We start from the raw sequence: 22,575 nt of genomic DNA on the forward strand, positions 1-22,575 counted from the left end.
GAGTCACTCCTACATCCCTGAAGACCAGCATAGCCCTTGGCACACAGCAGGTGCTCCATAAGTGTTTGATGGTTAGATCGCTGCCACCACACACTCGTTCCACAAATACTTACTGATCTCCTAGCTCCTGCCAAGTGCTGGGGATCCCATGGGGAGCAAGACCGTCCTTGTTTGCATACAAGGAGCAGATTACTGGTGAGCAGGTGGATAAAGACCCAAGTAATCTTTAATTCAACAAGTGTTTATTGAGTTCCAGGTGGTGTTTTAGATATTGAGGAAATAGCAGTGAACAAAACAAAGGACCTGTCCTGAAAGGGCTTCCATTCTAGTACACGTGTCCCCAGCATCGTAAATCAGAACTCTAAATGCATTCCCTGTGGGAAAAGGCTTTCACATAGAGATTACATTTCTTAGGACTGCCCTAAGCTGTAGGTCAGCTATGAACGGGAATCTGCTTTCTAGCTTAGCCTGGACCCCTGCATGGCATGCGCAGCATTGTTTCTCTCTAAAAGTGAGCTCAGAGGTCCAGATAACCAGCTTATGCACAAACCTGTGTGGGCTATCACCGACAGTTTTCACAAACGGGGGTCTCACAGACATGCTTCGTTTGACCTGAAAACAGTGTTGGCCCAAGGACACTTCACGTAAGAATCTAGCTTCCTTTGAAAAGGCTGAGATCTGGCAACACTGAGCCCATATTCCCGTATGACCAGTAACTGGCCAGAGGGATGTGTGCCCTCGAGCTGGGCAGAGTCCCCACTCCTCCCTCCTTTTCTGACACCTAATCTATTTTCTGTTCCTTGTCTGGCTCCTGAGGCTCCTGTGTCGACATGAGGCACAACCTAGGCCCGAGCTCACTTGGCAGCCTCTCTGCGGAGGGTAACGCACAGAGACAGGAATCCTTAAGCACAACAGGAGCAGTGGACAGTGGGAAGATGCTGTAAAGTTTCGTGGAGGGACTGGGATTTGAACCCTGTGACAACAAGGACGGTTAGCATCTCTTGCTCTCTTGCCGGGCGCCAGGCACTGGGTATCTTGTATCTCTTTCCATCCTCGCAAAACCCATTTGAAGTAGGTATTACACCCACGCTTTAGATGGCAAAACTGAGGCTCAGGCAGTGGAACTCATGTGCCCGTGGTCAAGCAGCCGGTCAGTGGGACAGTCTTACTCTATGGGACAGTATCCTTGCTCTGGTGGATGGAGGGGTTCCAGGTGAGGAGAAGAGGGAGGATCAGGACACACCGAGACGCGCTTTGGATGATGGAGACAATGGTATGAGCAGAGAACGGGCTTCAGAGGAACCTCTGAAAACATGAAACCATGGGGGAGGGGGGAGGGAGAATCCTTTGGTGCCCACAAGAGAATACGGCCTGGCACAAGAGTCTGGCAGCCCTTGGAGTTTAAGAGTTACAACAAAAGTGTTATTTTCGGGGGGTGGTGAAGCAGAACTCAGAGAACTGAAAAAATAAAGACTCAGAGGAGGGAAGAGCAGAGTGTTTCTGGGATGCTGCAGAAGTCATCACTGTGTCATCAGTAACAATAGTCACCAACATTAATTTAAAGCTTAATATGATCTATTAGGCAGCAACGGGTTGACTGTAAGACAATATAACAATTAAAACAAAAACACCTAAGTCTCATAGGTTTCATCTCAGACTCCTGAGAGTCCTACTAAGCAACTTCCTTTGCAAGCTTTGATTTCAACTCTCTGGACTATGGGGGAACATTTTCCAGTCCAATACACACACACACACACACACACACACACACACAACTTGGGCGGCTGCAACTTTGTGCAGGACAAGCTGTGGGAGGGAGAAAAGTATCCCTTTTTGTTCATCCTCGCTAACAATTTCCTAAAATTAATTTTGGCCAGAAAAATCCATGGGTACATTCAACACGCATGCATTTCAAGCCATTCAGATTTCATCTTATGAAAGGCATGTGATCCTTTAAAATGACAGGGACCCGTTACATTTTCTTTAGCATATTGTGGCCTGATCAGATTCATTCTTTGGAAAGGTCATGGTGGCGCCTCGATGGTGGGAGGCCACGGCTGATTAGTGAGGCCTGGCACGTACATGGCGGCTGACTAGTAGTATCTGTTGAATGAATGAATGAACAAATGAGACCAGTTAAGAGCTACTCCAAGAGTTCAGGCAAGAAGAGACAGAGCGTGAAATGAAGGAGTGGCCGTGAGGGCAGAGACAACATTTATGCTGTGGTTGCTAGATGTGAGGTGGATGGGAGAAACCAAGGCACGCTCTGGGTTTTGAGGGCCAACTGCATGGCTGGGGGCCCTGTTCCTCATGACTAAAGACTGCAGTGGAGTTACAGAGGGCAGGAGTGATGTGGTATGAAAGAGCACAGGCTCCCAGGTAAATTCCTGACTCCCCTTTCCATTAGCTATTTTGTTTAGCCCCCCCGCCCCGTGCCTCAGTTTCTACTGAACGTTCCTGTGGCTTGTTTCCTCACTTAGTAAGGCCAACAGATCAGCATTAAGATGGAAGACCAAGGTGAAAATGTATCCCATTAAATAAACCCATAGCAGCAACAAACTATTTGAATCCATGCGGGTCCAAGTGACAGTTCACACAGGCTGAGTTAATTAAGTAGTTACCTGCCAGAGGCCAGAGCCTTCTAAAGAAGAACGTTTCTACGCACGTTTTATTCCTCAAGGTATCCAGGTGGCTTATGACTAGGAAGCATTTTAATAAGCTCTGCGACTGAATAGATGTAACTGGCATTCAGGGCCACTTTGACGCTTGATGAGTTTCCGCAGAAAGAGCGTCATGATACCTTTCCCCAAACCTCCTTACGAAATCCAGAGGTCCGCGTGTGTACTCAAGTTGCTAATTGGAATGTCCACTTCGCTGACCAAGGCACGGCAGAAAGAAAGACAGTTAATTATTTCTTTTCATATCTGATGAAATCTCCCCTTTTCCTCCTCACTTGTGGAGGACATCATTAGTCTGACATGGTGAACAATACTCCATTATACCTGGATATTTTTAATGATCACCAAAAAATTCCCCACGTCTTCCATTTTCTGATCTTCTATTTAATAATGCGATCATATTTGAATCGAGCCCATCCTATTATGCGGAGATAATGAACTCCGTCCAGGTGCCAGCGGGAGTCATTATCTGCAGTACACAGTTTGAGGAAGACCTCCTCACGAGGTTTGGGGTCGGGGGGCACGGGAGGAGGCTCTGTGTCTGTGCCTGCAGTGAACGTCTCAGCACCAGCACAACGGGCCCTGCTGTTCCCCTGTGCAACCTGTTCTCTTCTACGCACACGTGAGCGTTCGGTTCAGAGTCTCCTCTCCCAGGTCCTTGCAGACATGTCTGTAACAGAACCCTTTTCTTCTCTTTTCCCAGAAGATCGGACAGTAGGGTGTTTTAAAAACTTTGCTGGACATAATAACTTACTACTGAGGTTTTCAGAGTCATCCGAGACTTAAAAATCTGTGAAATCACACTTGCTAAGCGACTGGAGGCCAGATGGTGATCCAAACCCACCCATGGCTTCCCTCTGCCCCTGTAAAGTCCTAATTCCCTCCCTTGGCATCTAAGACCCCGACATCGGACCCCTGACTACTTCTCCAGGCTTCTGCCGACCCACACCTCTGCACATATACTTGGCTCCAGCCAACGGGATCTCCCCCGCACCAATCTCCACGTTCCTGGTGCGCCCCCCGTGAGAGGTGACCTGCTCTACTGTGCCTTGCCCTCCACAGCCCAGCTCGGATTCCTCTCTCCTGACGCCGTGTTTGACGCCCGCCCAGCCCCTCTGAGGATGGCCTCTTCAACGGTTCTTCCTCCTCGCCGGACTCACATACTCATGCACTCAGTAACATGCAGGGTGCTGCGATGTGCACCTCCCGGCACCCAGCATCGTGCGTGGAGCACAGCGTGTGGACAGGAGGCCCAGCCTCTGCCCCTACAGCTCTCCCCACCTGCTGGGCCTCTCCACGGCTCTTGGATCCTTCTGTGTCTCCCACCACCTCTGCTGAGAAGCGGCACTGGGTTCCAAGACAGCACTCTCTGGGTTGAAATCCTGCCTCCGCCGCTCGTAGGTGCCACGGTCTTGGCGCTGCTGCTCGAACTCCCAGATTCTTGCCTCCTTCTTCGGTAAAATGACCCAAATGATTTCCCTCAAGGCCGCAGAGGGACTCAACGAGAATCCACACACAGCCTGCAGCCCGCCGGCCAGCAGAGAGGGACCCGGGTAAGGACACCTGTCAGCGTTATTCCAGGTTACAGTGGAAATTTCCTGGAATGTTTCACGTCTTAGAGAGTCCTGTGAAGGCAGGAACCAAACCAAACCCCTATTTATGTTAGCAGAGTTCCTAGCCCTGAACACAGTCAGTCAATACTTTAGAAGGAAGAACAGAGGAGGCGGTGGGAAGGAAGGAAAACAGACTTTTGCACAGATCAGAAGAGCTTTGTTTTGTTTTGTTTTGTTTTTGAATCTTAAGACCTAGGTGATTAAAGAAAAACCCTGATTCATAGGCGCATATTTGATTTATATTTTCCAGTGCCTACAGTGTGCCAGGCATAGTCACATTTTCTATGGCTACTGGCACAGGGTGGGTAACATTATCTCCATCACATGGAGGAGGGAAGGGACTTGCCCAAAGTTGCTGTTCTGGGAAAAGCCGGACTTGCAGTGTGAACTTCTAAAGCCCTCACTATGCTATGGCCTGACATTCATGGTGGGGTCAGTGAGCCAGCACATGCTTATTGAGCATCTACTATGTGCCAGGCTGTAGAAGACAGCACTGAACACCAATACACAATTCCCGCCATGGCCTTTAGGAAGCCGAGGGTTGATCCGAAGAAGATGGGAACCAAAGAGAGTACAGCACCAGACAATAACCACATACAAAATGGCGGGCTCTGGTTCTGACCAGATCTGAGGCTGACAGTATAAAAAGCCGAAACAAACAAACAGAACTGATCCATTTTATCCAATAGCACTTAAGTCCACGACTTGCTCCTGGGTAGACACACCAACCAGACACCCGTGTTGAGGTGGCTCTGGTAATTCTTCCAGGACCTTGGCCAGCTCTGCCTCCCCTTCAGGGGCCTTCTTGGAAGTCAGGCATTCCCCTCTCGGGTGGAGTGAGACAGTGACCCTCTGCTGCATACAGCTGCTGGCCTTGGTTTCCTCCTCTTTATTATTTTTTTTAAAGATTTTATTTATTTATTTGACAGACAGAGATCACAAGTAGGCAGAGAGGCAGGCAGAGAGAGAGGAGGAAGCAGGCTCCCAGCGGAGCAGAGAGCCTGATGCGGGGCTAGATCCCAGGACCCTGAGATCATGACCTGAGCCGAAGCAGAGGCTTTAACCCACTGAGCCACCCAGACCTTCTCTTTAAACAGGACTGACAGTCCTGCTGACTCTACAAGGTTCTCACGAGGAACAAGAGACCTCGGCTGGGGATGTCACATGGTGCAAGCCCATCTGACCTATAGGTTTGGCTGACGCGGAGCAACGGACTGACTCAGGGACTTAGTGCTGCCATTGTAATTATGGAATTGGACCAGAACCTCCAGGAATTGAATCCGTAGCCTGTGATTGGTCTATAAATTACTGGGTTGGGGGGCGCCTGGGTGGCTCAGTGGGTTAAGCCGCTGCCTTCGGCTCGGGTCATGATCTCAGGGTCCTGGGATCAAGTCCCGCATCGGACTCTCTGCTCAGCAGGGAGCCTGCTTTCCTCTCTCTCTCTCTCTTCCTGCCTCTCTTCCTACTTGTGATCTCTCTGTGTCAAATAAATAAATAAAATCTTTAAAAAAAAATTACTGGGTTGGTACTCCAGAAAGGCCTGGGATTAGCCAGGTTCTAGAATCCTTACGTTCATTTTTTTGGTTTAAGCCACCCCCCCTTTTATTTTCTGGACAAAAATTCGGCATCATCTAACAGCACAGTGTCACAGTTCTGCACTGTTGCTGATGCTTCTGTTGGGGCCGGCCTGGGGGAGGGCAGCCCAGAGCTCTGGGGGGCACCCCTGACAGCTGAGGTGATTTGGGCACCATTCTCCACCATGAGCCATCCCCTCCTTGATACTCTCTTTCCATCCCTTCCCTGTCTCTACGCATCTCTACTTCACCATCACGAACACCTGTGGGAGTGTTCGCCATGTTGGGGTCAAGAAGCGGGAGTGGTTGGGACACACGGGGAAACATTAGTGGGACCACAGAACTGCCCGCTCAAATGCCTTTACCGTATATCTTAATCACAGCACAAAATACTTTAAAAAAAAAAAAGGCTCCTAGCACCACACCACATCTTCTCGTGCTCTGAGACCCACCCCTCATGGGGCCCTGACTTCGTCTCTCCATCAGCAACAGAGGACGCCGCCACACCTACTGGCATTACCTGACAGCTCTGGCTGTGTCAGACCTAAAAGCGTTTGGCCTGCCTTTCCAGAACCAGATGGGGGAACTCCTATGATGGAAGCAAATAAGGTCATGTCACTTTTGAGTAAGGGATCCAGTCAGAAAGGGGTACAAAACGTCAGGTGTCGGTCACACTCGATGACTCCGGTCTAGGAGCTGTGATCTGGTGTAAAACTTCAACACGCTTCTTTGGAACAGCACAAAGCCCAGTGTTCTACCTCTGGCCTCCAAGAGCATTTTAAAGGGAAACACGAAATGTATTTTGTTTCCTATTAATTTGAACTATTGAAAGGCTGTCAATCACCCGAGACTTCATTTTAATTTTTTCGAAAGAAAGGGGGAAAAAATGCCCCCCAACAAAGTGACAGTTTGGTCTTCTACCATCTTCCATTGGGGAAGGACCTCCCTCCCCCTGTGAACTGCTGAAAGGGAGGATGTCTCAAACCCTGATTGGCACCCAAGGAGCCAGAAGGGGCACAGGAGACAGGGAGGTGTGTGAGCGGGCAGGGCTGCGCAGGGGGATATGTGCTGGCAGCGAGCGGGCCAGGATGGAGGAATAGGCTGCTTTCCATTCCCAAATGCTCTGCTTGAATAGAGGTTATTGTGTGGCCAGGTCTCCAGCAGCGCTCACCCTCCCCAGCGGCTTGGGCTTTACTAACCCTCGTGACCGAGGATGCTGGAAAGGGTTTGGCAGAAGGCATTTGACAATATTTGCCTGTTTTCTGCTGGGAGCTGCCTCCAGATCACGTGGCCTCAATTATTTTAGGCTGCTTGGCCACTGTATTATTGGTTCTTAGAGTGGGGATGGTCTCGAGGGTGATGGCGAGGGGGCCTGTGGCAAGGAGGGAGAAGGTGGGGAAGCAAATAGCTCCTACACCAATTCCCAAAACAAGCCAAGCATCCCAAGAGAGCTCAGCACAGTCAGGCCTCCTTGGCAAGGAGACCAATGTCCTTTTCTGGGCCTGCCCCCCTCGCGGTCCTGAGGGGCTGCACACTGCCACTGCAGAGAGGGGATGGCGTGAAGCATGCGCGCACCTCAGAGAATGAGATGCAATGGTGTGGAGCTAGGGTCCTATTTCTTTTTTGTTTTTCTTTAGATAGAGAAAGAGTGGGATGGGGGGAGGGGCAGAGAGAGAGGGAAAGAGAGAGAATCCCAAGCAGGCTCCAAGCCCAGCACGGACCCTGATGCGGGGCTCAATCTCACACCCCTGAGATCATGATCTAAGCCAAAATCAAGAGTCAGACACTTAACCAACTGAGCCAGCCAGGTGCCCCCCCTTCTTTTTTTCTAAGTATTTTGTATGGTGGGTGAAGATACAAAATGGCAAAACCATTTGAGAGGGCAAATTTTATTCCCATTATTATTTTCTGAGCACCCAACTCTTCTAATTCTTGACCCCAACATGGAGAACATTCCCACAGGTGTGCAAGGGGGCAGGTATGGAGAGGTTCCCAGCAGTGCTGTTTGTGAGGGCGCAGATGAGCTCCGGACACAACCTAGATGTCCATCAAGAGGCAAGGGGCGAAATCCATGGAATCGTGCGCAGCGGTTACAATGGGGCTGCTCTTTACCGACTAACATGGGGATGGCTTCGGACTTTCCAGGGAGGAAAGAGCAAGCCATGGGTCAATAGCGTATTTTTAGTGCAATATGTCTGTGTTCCTTTCAGAAAGGAAGAAATACGAAATCCTAAAAATCACAATTTGGAAACTTGTGTTGGTACACAGACACGTAAACGTGTCGACAAGGACTGTAAACACACAAGCACACTTCTCACTAGTGACAGGGCTGCTCTGGGGGAAGAGGCAGGAACTACAACCAAGTTAGCATCATCAACGATATTTCCGTTTTTAAGAGAGGAAATATATCCCTCGTGTAAATTAAATAAAATAAAATCGAAGCAAAAATAAGTATTGAATTTATATCTTGCCTTTTTCTACAATGTTAACAAAAGAAAGAGAAGAAAGTCGGACAAGGGAAAAAGGAGAAAAAATACACGAACACAGATTTAGCTCTGAACTCGCTGGCGGCCAGAGCAGAAAGGGTACGCAGGCTGAATGATATCATTTTCCCTTGCGAAATGGAGGGTGCGTCCAGTTCCTTTTCAGAGACAAAGTATTTGTGCTGAAACTACATTCTAAAAATTTTGCTCAAGTGCAAATTTATATATAGGAGGTCACGTGTCTTCCCCCACAGTCTGAAGCATGATTCTGTTTTTATTTAAGAGAAATGCTGGTTGGTGGGTATTAAGGACGGCATGTGTTGTGATGAACACTTGGTGTTTTACGTAACTAATGAATCCTTGAACACTACATCAAAAACTGATGATGTACTATATGTTGGCTAACTGAACATCATTTAAAAATTTTAAAAATAAAAGAAAATTTAAAAAGAGAAATATTGGGGTGCCTGGGGGACTCAGGTGGTTGGGCACCCAGCTTTTGGTTTCAGCTCAGGTCGTGATCTCTGGATTGGGGGATTGAGTCCCACGGCGGGCTCCTTGTTCAGCATGGAATCTGCCTGGGATTCTTTCTCTCCCTCTCCCCCTCCCCCCAACTCAATAAACAAAAAAGTAAATAAAATCTTTTAAAAAGAGAGTCTTTCCTGCTGTTCACAGATCCTCTCCCCTAACTCCCTCTCCCTATCTTTATCACTCTCCTATCTCTTGCTGTGTCCCACACTGGCTGCTTCCTATGGTTCCTTGAACAAGCTCGACCTACCTCCCACCCTGGAGGGAGTGGCAGACGCTGTGGTGTGTGCCCAGGTTGCTCCTGAGGACTGAGGCATCCTTCCTCACTGCTGGGAGGTTGGTACTGAGACAGAAGACATCCTATGGAGTTGTCTTCAGCAGAATGTGAAGAGAACTGACTTGCCCAAAGCTTCACACCCCCCCCCCCCCCCGCCCAGGGGACCGCTGACATCCAGTGATGGGCAAGGGGGGGAGGAGGTAAAGGCCTGGATCCATTGCCTAGATTCTGGTCTCTCAGAAGGGCCAGCCCAGCCTCAGAACTCCCTTGGGGATTGCTGAAGGCTCTGCCGAAGCCTCCTGTTAACCTGACACCCCCTGGCCCTGCCTACCCTAGCGTCCTTCACACCCCCACCTGGCTGCATACCTGAATAAAACACGGGTGTGCAGGTCTCTGCTCAGGCTGCCTCTGGGAAAGCCCGACCTATAATAGTACAGCTTTTTTAGAAGCTGTTCCTTCTGCCTAGAATGTTCCCCAACCCTGATTCTCACATTGTCATGTTGTCAGTGAGGACTTCTTGTCATACAAGTGTCCACTGAAATGTCACCTCCTCTGGGAAGCTTTCCCTCACCACTCCACCTACAATACCCTCTGAGACACTACCCCGCCAGCCGATTCGAATTCTCCGCACAGCACCTGTCAGCATCTAATGTATTCCTTGTTTCTTTATCATTAATAGGATACTTCTACATCATTACAAATTCACCGCCCCTGGGTCCCTATTCCTGGGCTGTCTGATTCACTGGTACATTCTCAGAGCCTAGAAACAGGGTGTGGCAAATAGAAGGAGCTGGACCAATATTTCCTGAACTAGTGACTAAAAGTCTGTCTTCTACATAGAAAGAGAACTGGAGAGCAATTTGATGTTCTTCAAACAACTTGATGTCTTTTGATAATAATAAAACAAAAGTTGCCAAATTCTCAAATCTGATTTGGCCTTGAAATTAAAAGTTATTTTTAAAAAAATCTCCTGCCTGACTTTGTGAAATTGGAAGATGTCATTTCTTCTGGAATCATCTATGTGACCCTTCACGTAGAAACAAATATTAGGGAGAGTAGGAGTGAACCAACGGTGCCTACAGCAGGAAGGAGAGAAGCCCTGACCCCAGGATGCTCGGGCAACTCAGAAGGGAGGATATGCCGAGCAGCTGGATCTACGTCAGACGTCAGACACTTCAAGCACTTCGTCTGCATGAACTTGTTTCCTCTTGATGACTCTCCCTAGGAGTTAGACACCACTGCTCTCCCCATTTCACAGGTGAGCAGACTGAGGCACGGGGAGGTTAAGGACCTTGTCCAAGATTCCCCAGCTGAGGAGAGGCACAGCTGGGCATTCATTCTGGCAGTCAGACTTAAGAGGAGGCACTGTCTACCAGCTCACGATTGCCAGGCAGATGTCGAGAATCAGAGAAACAGGCATGAACAAGGTGATTTTCTTCTGCTCCCACTCACATCTTTTATTCTGAAACAGGCGCCGTGTTCAGGTTATTTAAGTCAGAGTGTCTGCTGATTCCTTGCATTTCTAGAAACTCCCATGCCCTAAGTCCTTTGTATGGATGCCTCCTTAGATGTCCTGGCATTATGGGAATTTGTGTGACCATAATTTAGGGGGAAGGGTGCAGGCAGAAGTTCGACCAGGGAATAGAGCAGAAACTTAAAGAAAGCAAAAAGCAGCGAATGCAACAAGAAAAAGAATATAGGGACAAAACGATGGAAACAAGCCAAAGTCTGGAAATCAAGCTCCTGCAAACAACCCTTGCTCTCCTGCAGCCAAGCGAGTGGACTGTTGAGACCCTCGTTAGAGAAAATTGAGTTACACTCCTGAACGCTTTCCCCGATGCTGTCTTCCTCCCAGCTGTGCGTGGATTAGTCCGGAGAATCTAATGCGATTTGCTCATTAAAGCCCACCTGCTTCCTCTTCTCATTTGTTCTCTCTTCTCTATCTTTCCCGAGTCTTCTCTTCCTTTCTTCCAAAGCAGGGGCTTTGCAGTTAAAGAGACCCAGCCAGGTTCTTGCCTGCGCCCCTTCATGGCTCTGTGTAGATTCAGGTAAATGACTTAATTGTCTAAGCTTTTTATCCTCCTCTGTGAAATGGGCATAACATACCAACTTCAGAGAACCGTGAGAATGAGACCAGGCATGAGGCACGTATGGGAAGCTCCTGGCATGGAGTCTGGCACGTAATAGGTCTTCATGCCTTCTCTTCCCCAGTCCTTCTTCCCTCTCCTTCCTTCCTTAATCTCCTCGGGTTTGCTGGGCTGGGCTGCCAGTGGAGTAACAGCCTTAACTGAAATGGTGTTTGGGGGGAAAGCTACAACATGATTTCTAAGTGAGCCCCTTACGTGAAAATCTACCTGTAAACCTCAAACATGAGAGCAGCCACTCAAACAACATCCATTAGGTGTTGCACCAAGTCCAGGAATTCCAGATACCGAAAGGAAAGCCACTGAAGCAGGTAATGCTTATTCGTGTTATTAATGTTAAAATAATTGTAGTATAGTTGCAATCAAATATGAACCCATGAAGGACTCTTTGGTAGGGGTGAACAGACCTATGTTTCTGTAATTTGCTGCAACGTTATTAATGGTAACAACACATTCCAGAAAGTCAGTGAGCAACACCGTTGTGGGATCCAGCCCTTGCCAGGGTCTTGATGACGGGAAACAAAATCTACCCCAAAATACAAGAAATATGGAAATCCAAATATCCAGGCAGGATCTAAGTTGAGTATTTTACACAGAGCCGCAAAGCAAACTGGTTGCATGTGAGCTACTGGTTGTCAAGTTCTCAGGACAACGTCAGACCTCCCAGTGCCACCCTGCTCCGCGGGTAGGAAGTGACAGTTGCATGAGGGCCCCATCAAGAGAGGACTTGCTGAAAATGAACTTACCATTGCAGAGTAGCAGGAGTGGAGTGGGGCTTGGATGCTCTATTGTTTTCTTTTTCCTCATCTGTTAAATGAAAGAAAAAGGAGTGACCTTCAGTAGGAAAAATACTCTCCCAAGCAGCCCCAGGGTCCCAAGCATTTGAAGAAACCTCAAATACTGATGCTTTGAAAGCAGTGACAATTGGGCTCTTCCAAAATGTTAGATATCTTCTTGAAAAAGGAAAAAAAAGGGAGACTAACTTATACAGAAAACTCTTAGAGCACTTGGCATTTTTAATTTGATGAAATTCGTTAGAGTTGAAGAGCTGTCTCTATCACTGAGCAATATGACTGTGTTCACCCAATTTACTATTTTTCCAACTGCAGGTGGATGCCTGACTCTATGATTCGGACCCTAAGAACTCACCATTTGATCCTGCTAACCCCACGGAGCAGTGTGGGTAAGGGAGGGGGAGTCGGTGCCCAGGAGATTCAGGATAGCAATATCACAGAGCAGTGCTAGCCGACTTCTCTGTAAAGGGCCAGACACTAAATATGTTAGGGATTGGGGGCCAAGAGGCAAAATCAAAACTACCGTGTCATATTTATATAACAAGGGTAAACAAATTTCCACAAAGCTTTTATTGATAAAATTCAAAACAAAATAATAGCAATTGAGTACAAGTTTTGTAATATATCTACTAATAAGAATAAATGAGATTGCTTTGGGGGAGGAGGTTAACATTTTTCTAAACTGGGGTTTAAATTTCATATTCTCTACCAATGAACAGATTACAAATATTCATCTATAAAAGCCATTCTTGGCTTACAGCCCTATGAAAACAGGCATCAGGCCAGACCTGAATAACAGATCCAACTTTGCGTGTAAAAAGAACTCTCATAATTTCATCGTGGATAAGCTGAGAAATACATATAATGACCCTCATCCGATTCCTAATAAGCCTATTAATAGAAATAGTCAACATAAAATTTCTTGGTCCACAAAATTTGACCCAAGAAGACCAGTATGGATATAATCTCAAGAGAAAATTAGTGATGTCAAAGCCTACAACTACAATCAACCAAATTTATAGAGAACATGTAAAATGGTCAGTGAAATAAATCTCTGGTATAAACTTTATATGGAAAAGGATCCGTACCCAGAGAAAAGATTTCAATGAAACAAAAATGAAAGTGGAAGAAAGAGAAGTATGCTTAGCAAAAAGAAATTTTTAAATAAATTAGCCTAATAGAGTTCAGAAAATATTTTCTGGATGAAAATTTATCAAGATTGGTATAAATCTGGCAATGGAATGCTATGCAGCCATCAAGAGAGACGAAATCTTGCCATTTGCAACGATGTGGATGGAGCTAGAGGGTATTATGCCGAGCGAAATAAGTCAATCAGAGAAAGATAATTATCATATGATCTCTCTAATATGAGGAATTTGAGAGGCAGGGCGGGGGATCCTGGAGGCAGGGGGAATGAAATAAGATGGGATCGGGAGGGAGACAAACCATAAAAGACTCTTAATCTCACGAAACAAACTGAGGGTTGCTGGGGGAAGGGGGGTAGGGACAGGGTGGCTGGGAGATGGACATTGGGGAGGGTGTGCGCTACGGTGAGTGCTGTGAAATGTATAAGCCTAATGATTCACAGACCTGTACCCCTGGGGCAAATAATATATGTTAATAAAAATAATTTAAAAATAAAAAATAAAAAAAAACAAAAAGATTGCTATAATTCTGATTAATTAGTATCTGGGGCAGATACTGCTGCTGCTTATTCAACCACTGTACATACTCAGCTTCTTGCTCATTCACAGAACCGCAATGTAGAGGAAACCATGTGCCAAGGGGGGGTGATTCCCCTTTGAATCCCAGACAGAATGTTGATGAATTTAAATCTACCCATTGAGCCACTGATGGGGTAGGTGTGGCAGGTGACATGGTGCTGGCCTATCAGACTTATGGAAAAGCTCTCTGGAGGCTTCTGGGAAAGATATTTTTCCCTATTAAAAAGAAATTGGAGGCCTTAATTTTGAACTTCTGGCCTCTAAAACTGTGAAAAAATAATAGTATCTTCTGTTTTGTGCAAAAGCAAACAGACCAGCAGGTGAGAGTCTAGTCTGTCCTGTTCTTGAACATGGCAGAGCAGACACAGAGCGGTGAGCTTTCAGCTGGGAAGAGAGCAGCCTCGGCATGAAGTCCACGCTGAGGTGGCAGAGAGGAAAGGGGGAGGGACTGGGGGATCAGAGTGTCATGTTGTGCCTGATTAGCCAACCCCCAGCGCAGCTGCCTCCCTGTTTTGTGAGGTAATAAAATTTCTTAGTTCATAAAACCTCTTTTCCCTGGATAACCTCTTCCCTGCCACCAAAAGCCTTGTAACGGATACAGACACTCACATACTCATCTTTGTGTTTCCTCCTAACAGTGCCTGTTCCACTAAATAGCCAGGTTTGTCTTCCACAAATGCCTTCGACTATCTTCAGAAAATAAGTAGCACAATAAGGAACATGAACATGTGAGTCTTACAAGAATATAGATAGATGTAGAAAACAATACTCAACCTCAGCTGTTCACAGAGAAATAAAAAGAAAATAATCATGAGGCACAACTTTACATCTCTGAGAGTAATGAAAATGTTAAGTAATGATAATTCCCAGTGCTGGTGTGTAAGTGGTAAAACTGACACTCACATACTTCTGAAGGTAGTGTTAATGGGTACAAAGTTTTTGGTAATCAATTTGGCAGTTGCTTACCAATATTGAGAGCCATCTAAAATGTCCAGTCCCTTGACCTCACATCCTAACTCTTAGAAATTATACTAAGCAAATAATTGAAAAGAAATAAAAGCAATGTTAAAAAACACGATCAATTGAATTTTCTTCTTAACCAAGGAAAAGCATATAAACAACCTCTCAGCTTATGTTGGACCATGACTGGACCAGTTTCCATTCCGCCTAGAACTGGCAGAATTTTTCTCCTCTGCTTCTTTAAATTTCAGCATTTCAGCCAAGCTGGACTAGATATCAAAAGATCGATGTTCTAGAATCAGTGCCAAAATTCACTGGCCGTGACTGAGCAAACCCCTCATTTTCTTCATTTGTAAATGGTCACTTTACAAGGCCATTGAAATGACTATATTAATTAATTCAACAAATATTCACTGAATACCTAATTTATGCCAGCTAGACACTGGGGACAAAGAAATTAGACTCCTGTCCTTCAGTCTGGCTGGAGAAAGAGAAAGACAAACAGTGGAGAGAAAGGCCAAGTTCAGTAAGAAGTGATAAATGCTGTGACACAGGTAGGCAAGCGGGAGCCTGAGAGAGCAGAGGCTTCTCAGAAGGCTTCCTGGAGGCAGTGGTAAGTGAGCTGTAAGTCTTGGAGTGTGTCAGAGAAGGGAACCAGGTGGCAAGGAAGGTGGGACCAAGTCAGGGGAAAGAAGGTAGAGAAGGCGAGGGACAGACCAAGACATGGGGACCCATAAGATCATGATGACCGCAGTGTGGGTCCCTGTGGGGTATGGGGACGGGATCTGGAAAGGGACTTTTCGGACATTCTAATGAGTCTGTTTCAGCTTCCAGACCGTTTCTTAAACTGAGGATGATCATCACGCCTACCTTAAAAGGCTGTTGGGGGAATGATGACATGAACTTAACAGAGACTGAGAGCTCCCAAACCTCCCAAGACTGCCCTCAGTTGCCCTGGCGGCCAGGAGGCCTGGAGCCATTCTGCTCGGAGATACACACGGGGGCAAAGACAGGCAGGGACGGAGACCCCGCCAGGTGAACACACGCCAGGCCACATCATGGCTCCACACAGGAGGGGGCATTTCAGCTGCGCCTTGAAGACACAGTCTTGGTTTTTAAAATAACTTTGTTTCCTGTTCCCCAAAGTCATCCATGTTCATTTTTTAACTTTGGAAAATAGAAAAATCCCTGTAAATCCAAGCCCCTCTCGACACAGGGAACTATTGTTTTTATCTTCTTTACCTCCAGTCTGTTTTCAATGTTCTCTCTCACACCCGAGGACATGCACACAACCCTAACTTAAAACAAGGGAGGGCCACACAGAGCACCCTGGCTTGTGGCTGCCTTTGCCTTTACAAGGACGAGTAAGACTTTGAGAGGCGGACTCTGAGGGAGGGGCGTACCAGGAGAGGAGGCAACATGAGAAAGGCTGGGAGGACAAAATCCAGAGCCCAAGGCAGCACACAAGGGGTCCACTTGGCCATAGCTGGAAGAGCCCCTCATTTTGGGATTCTGTCTAGCACCTCCCATGTAAGTGAGACCTGTCTCTATTATGTTGGATGCTTTTCCCCAATTAAGCTTTGTGATGGCCCACTTCAGATACCAGTGAATGGAAAGAGACTTGGCTTTGGGGGCAAGGCAGACCTGGATTTAAATCCCAGCCATGTCCTTAACTCTGGGTGGAACCCTGAATAGGTAGTTCCTTAACTCAGCGAAGCCTGAGGGTCCTTCCCCTAAAACATGAGAATCATAGCTTAGATCCCAAGGACAGCTTGAAAATTAAATAGAGTATGCTAACAACTAGACACATGAAAAAAAACGAATACCGTCACAATCACAATAGCATTTATCGGCCAAGTACTCAAGCCAGGGATAGGCATCATTTTTCATATGCCATCCCACTGCTTTCCTCCTGAGCGTGCTATGAAGAAGTTTATATCCAAGGAAACCAAGCTTTGGGGAGTCTCTCCCTTGCAGAGGGCAGTGCAGCCGGTGAGGAATGGCTGGGTCTCACCGCACGCTCGGCGTATGGCGGCTGCTTATGGTACTAACCAAGAACTGGTCTACCCTGGTGCCAATGTGGCCTCTCCAGCTCAGTCATCAAACAGGCGCCTTCCACCTCTGCAGGCCCCTTTCTAGACCACTAGCGACTTGGCGCTCAAGGTCTGAATGGCCAGCCTCTTTCTTCCAGAAGGGGGTGTGTGTCATAGTCATAGACACCTCCTATCCGGGGGCTATCAATCCCAATTCACCGAAAGTGCTGGTTGCTCATTCATGTATCAAATAGTGATTGTCTGCTACAGTCCAGCCCTGTGCCGGGGACGAAAGGGCGAGGACAGAGTCTCTGCTCTCTCAAGCTCAGAGTCAAATTATCAGCAAATAAACTGGACGGGAGAGTCCAGGATGTTAGAGTAGGACCAGATGTGGGCTGTGAGTTGAGCCTTGGGAGCTGGAGGAGGAGCGGGAGCCGTCGGGCTGATGAGGACAGCGGAGCACATTTTAGGTAGAAGAAAAGAACCATAGCTGATAGAAACTTCAGGAACTGGTTCTGCCTAATGCTTTTTCTTTTTTAACAGGCAAAAATGCCTCAAGCCAAATGAGATTCACGCCATAATTTCAGGCCAGCGGATTCCCGGAGGTGCTCAGGGCCCAGGTGAGGCTGTCTATCTGTGAAGCCCACCCTGCGCGTCCTACCCAAGTCGGAGAGCGGCCGCCTGCTTACACGCCTCCCAGAAAGACGCCGCTCACGCCGTCCTGTCCCGCTGCCCCTGTGCAGTCCTATCTCCAAACACAGTCCAGGGAACCGCAGTCCACTTCCCGGTGGTGAGCTCCTTTGCTTTCCTCTCTGGATCCATCTTCTGGTAGAAACTCTGAGGCCAAATTTCCAGGCTCCAGCCCTGGCTCTACCACTTGCCAGCTGTGTGACCTCTAACAGCCTTTTGGTGCCTTGGTTTCTTATTTGAGAAACAGGGATAATAATAGCACCAGGCACGTACTGTAGGGATTAATTAACCACTCCTGGCACAAGATACAAGCTACCCTAAGTATTCCCTATTCCTATAGTAGTTATCAGTCTTCTGGAGGGGCCAGGCACCTGGCTCCCCATCCTGTCCATGGGACTGCGTTTGGCAAGCCCAGCCTCTGGGACAAGGCTGTCTGCTCCTCCCCAGTGCTCCTCCAGCACCCTGGCTGGTCCCTAGAAAAGTCCTCATGGGGTGTGGTCACTGCTTGCCCCCAGTGTGTCTGCCTCACTTGTCTGTAAGTTCCTTAGGGCACAGACCGCCTCACCACTATGGTTCCAGCACCCACATAGGGCTGGGGCTCAAGAAGCCTTTGCTTGAATGAATTCATTCTTGAATGAATGAATGAATGGCTAAGATAATACCACAATTAAATTCAGCCTACCCATCTGATTTCATAAGCATACAAATAATACTACCACCAGAGAACTTTTACTGAAAATGTATAAGGGGCCAGGCACTCTTTACTTCACTGTATTTAATTTTCACTGCTACCCAAGACAGTGAACAGCTTAACAGACATAAAACGTCAAATACAGTGCTTGATGGATACTTGGTGCTTAATCAAATTTAGGTCTGATTATTAATAGTATCCCCTTTTAAGGGAGAAAAAAACTGAGGCTCGGATAAGTGGGAAGCAATTGGTCTGAGGTCACACAGCTAGTGGTGGGGTCAGGAGAGGACCCAGGCTAGCTGACATCGAAACTTCCTGAACCCAGACATCATGAGCCTCAGTCTCTCCTCCAAACTCTAGTACTGTACAAAATATTTTAGAGAACAGATCATCGGCTTGATATCTGCTGATGGATTTCACAATATTTGGGAACCTCTTCTAGAATATTTCCTGCCCAGAGCCAGTGTGGTAGAGTTTAATATTGAAAGAGAAAGTTTGTAAATTAATTACTTCTCTTTAAATCCCAGGAAAGGTTCAAGTTTATGCGAATCTCGAGTTTCACTTCAAAGTTCTAATTCTATTTCCTTTCATTATACTAACCTGGCTGCACCTGGCCTGCCAAACACTTCATTTCCCCTTATCCAACCCCTTCCCAGCCATTGCAAAGCTGATGAGCGGGGTGCCTGGACCAAGCCTTTGGCAGTGGGCACCAGCCCCTGGCAGCATACCCTTCCCCCCGTGGGAACAAGGCTCAGTCCCAAACAAAACTGTGATGTTGGCAGCATTGCTCTGAGGGGGCCCCACACCTGCCTCCTTTTACCTCCTCTGGGTGAATTCCTTCAGAACACTGGAATAAGAAAAGGCCTTTCTAATTTTGATATTAAACCTGAAAGCCATAAAAGAAAATACTGATAAACTTTCCTACATAAGAAATCCAAAGCTTCTGTGTGTGTGTGTGTGTGTGTGTGTGTGTGTGTGTGTGTGTGTGTTGGGCAGGGTTGGGGGGGGACCTACACCTTAAGTAGAAAGATAACAACATGCTTGGGAAAACAGGAGTCATACCACAGATGATTTCATCTCCTCACCTCAGAGAGAGCTCCAGGAAAACCAGAAAGAAAAAAGCTACGAACCCAGAGAAAAAAGCAGGCAAAGCACCTGACACACAGTTGGAGAAAAATACAAATGTTCTTGAAATGTGAAGAGATGATTAATCTCGATTAGTGAAAATGAGAACTGGACCAAAATACCATTGATTGGCAGCAATCCAAACTCGACCACACAACTCCGCGGAGGCTATGGGGAGCAGGTGCCCTCCCGCCTCGCGGGGGTGGGGAGGGTGTGAAATGGTGCCGCCCCCCGCCCCCCACAACGAGGAGGTCATCTGGCAGAATCTCCTGAAATCCCACATGCTCTTTATCCAGCCGTCCCGTGTCTGGGAACAGATCCTATGGCAACGTGGGAAATGACCACACGCAAGGTTTTTCTTTGCAACTTGTCTAACGTGGTCAAAGTTCAGGAAGAGCCCAGTGCTCATCTGGTGAACTAAATTAGGGTACACCCTCACAGCAGAATGCTACACGACTGTGGAAAAAAGATTAAAAACAAGAAAAGAACGAAGATGCTCTCTGCTCTTACTGATAAGGAACATTCCGGGTGTTATTATTAAGTGAAAAAAGCAAGTCACAGCAAAAGGCTTATAGGCTGTGCCCTTTTCTCTGTTAAAAAGTGGCAGTAAAGGGAGTGCCTGGCTGGCTCAGTCACTGGAGCATGTGACTCTTGGTCTTGGGGGTTGTGAGTTCGAGCCCCGGGTTGGGTGTAGAGATTACTTAAAAATAAAATCTTTTTTTAAAAAGGTGATGGGGCGCCTGGGTGGCTCAGTGGGTTAAGCATCTGCCTTCGGCTCAGGTCATGATCCCAGGGTCCTGGGATTGAGCTCCGCATCAGGCTCTCTGCTCAGCAGGGAGCCTGCTTGCCCCTCTCTCTGCCTGCCTCTCTGCCTACTTGTGGTCTCTACCTGTCAAATAAATAAATAAAAATCTTTTAAAAAAATAAAAAGGTGATGAATAAGAACATATGTTTGAATTTTTATTTGCATAAAGAAATAGGGGCGCCTGGGTGGCTCAGTGGATTAAGCCGCTGCCTTCGGCTCAGGTCATGATCTCAGGGTCCTGGGATCGAGCCCCGCATCGGGCTCTCTGCTCCGCAGGGAGCCTGCTTCCTCCTCTCTCTCTGTCTGCCTCTCTGCCTACTTGTAATCTCTCTCTCTGTCAAATAAATAAATAAAATCTTTAAAAAAAAAAAAAAAAAAAAAAAGAAATAAAATACTGACAGAATTCACCCCCCCAAAAGCACCAGAAATAGTGGAAGAAAACACAAGAAGCCAATAAAAACATACACCCCGGGGCGCCTGGGTGGCTCAGTGGGTTAAAGCCTCTGCCTTCGGCTCAGGTCATGATCCCAGAGTCCTGGGATCGAGCCCCACATCAGGCTCTCTGCTCTGCAGGGAGCCTGCTTCCTCCTCTCTCTCTGCCTGCCTCTCTGCCTAGTTGTGATTTCTCTCTGTCAAATAAATAAAAAATATTAAAAAAAAAAAAAAAAACATACACCCCTAGGGAGTTGAGGTGGGAAGACCGGGGTGGGACCGAGACTTCTCACTGAGTAACTTTAAGGCATTTTGGCTTTTGAGCGTATGAAATACTCTAAGTGTGGACAAATGAAAAACTCCTCTCCTGGGCAGGGAGCACCGGAGGAAGAGTCTGGTCATATGGTTAAGTGGTCCTGGGATGCCCTAAACTGTGAGCAAATAACAAAGACTCATAACCTGCCATGACTCGACGGCACTTTGCTTTCCTAATATCCATTTTCCTAACCGACATGTGCACCTGCTATGTTCCAAGCCCTATTCTAGTCAGTGACTCAATTAGGCATGTTCCCTTCCCCCCGGGTGGTTACGGCCCATGGAGGGACCGAGGGGCCCAGTCACAGATGACGGACTAGCCCCTTCTCCGCAGGAGGAGAGGACAGATGGACACTCGGGGGGACAGGAAGGGCAGCCTGTGGTGGCAGAGTGGACAGCTGAGGAAGGGGAGGAGTCTGGTGGGTTGTCTTAAACCGTGGCCTCCTGGGCCAGCCAGCAGTCTTGCCCCTGGCTTCCCACTCAGGAATAAAACTGCAGCAGACGCCCCGTGAGGGCAATCAGATTGTTAGAAGCCATCATGGGAGGACTCCCTGTGGATGCACCCCCCAACACCCTGCCAAGAACCTCCCTCTCTAAGTCTGTGCCTTTGCCCTAGAAGTTATCAGAATGCCTTTCTGCTTTTGGTAGGGGGCTTTTGTCCACGACTCGGTGGGACTAGGACAATGTTTCGCTACATTTCCTCTTCTCCGGAACCCATCTTAGGAAGTTACAAGATCTCACACTGGATAATAACCTGACGTGCTGAGTGAGCGGACTGGGATGACAGAGTTATGACACAGCCCTGAACTGTGAGGAGATTTTAATAGGATGGTGATGAGTCACATGAAGCTGTGACCTGCTATGACCCCGGCCGTAGGCCATCATGCCACTGAATGCCAACTTTCCCCTCCCTTGTGCTGTAAAAATCCTCCATCACGAGCAGACCGTTGGTAACTGCCCTGAGGAGTTGGTGAGGGGCCAGGGAGGGTGACGGGAGTAGGGCTGTGTGCCCAGGGAGGCAGGTGAGACAGAATAGCCCAAACTTACCTCTCCAGCCCAGTTTCCCACGCTCTTTCAACCTCTCTGCTCAAGCCAATCTGGAAAATTCTCCAACCTCAAAAACCTCCTCGTGGCTTTCTGCCTCCCAGCCCTTGACCATCACCAGTTAAAGGAACAAACCGCACGGATGCTCTGAGGCCCAAAACAAATGCCACCTCCTCCAAGATGCTTCCCGGTCACCATCCAGGCTGTGACCTCTCCCAACTTTCATTTGCATTCCCATCAGCTGGGGAGGTTGTGTAAAGAGGCAGAGCACATGCGGAGGCAGGGCCAGGTGGTGGGGGGAGGTTCTGGAGTAGGCCTGAGAGTCTAAGGAACCTCTCTAACAAGCTTCCAATGAGGTTGTTCCTGAGTCCAGGAGAGGAGGTAGAACTCATTGCCTCATTCAAATGGAATGGATCCCCTATGACCTTGTATTATTATTCAGCTGTGGGCTGGGCCTGCTCTTCCCTTCTAGATTAAAAATTCCTTGAGAGCAGAGAATCACAGAAGAGGCTCTTTATGTGGTAGGAAGAGAGAAAGCTGTAAAACCAGACACCACTAAGTTCGGGTCTCAGCTCTGCCACATACTGGCTATGACGCTGAGGTAAGTCCCCCCTCTGGATCTGCTTCCTCCTCTGTCTAGAAGACCAGCTCCCTCCCAGAGGATT

General features: G+C 47.6%; 1 protein-coding gene across 2 annotated transcripts in view; it reads right to left on the reverse strand.

Annotated features, from left to right (window-relative positions):
- The window catches only part of RFX4 (regulatory factor X4), a 162,680-nt gene that overhangs the window by 103,024 nt on the left and 37,081 nt on the right, over nucleotides 1-22,575 (reverse strand). For both annotated transcript variants that reach the window (XM_046010817.1, XM_046010816.1), the window contains exon 3: nucleotides 12,044-12,104. In XM_046010817.1, coding sequence (XP_045866773.1) covers nucleotides 12,044-12,104 — 61 coding nt within the window. The remainder of the gene's footprint in view (nucleotides 1-12,043; nucleotides 12,105-22,575) is intronic.

This window comes from Meles meles, chromosome 7 (assembly GCF_922984935.1).
Source record: "Meles meles chromosome 7, mMelMel3.1 paternal haplotype, whole genome shotgun sequence".
Taxonomy (NCBI): domain Eukaryota; kingdom Metazoa; phylum Chordata; class Mammalia; order Carnivora; family Mustelidae; genus Meles; species Meles meles.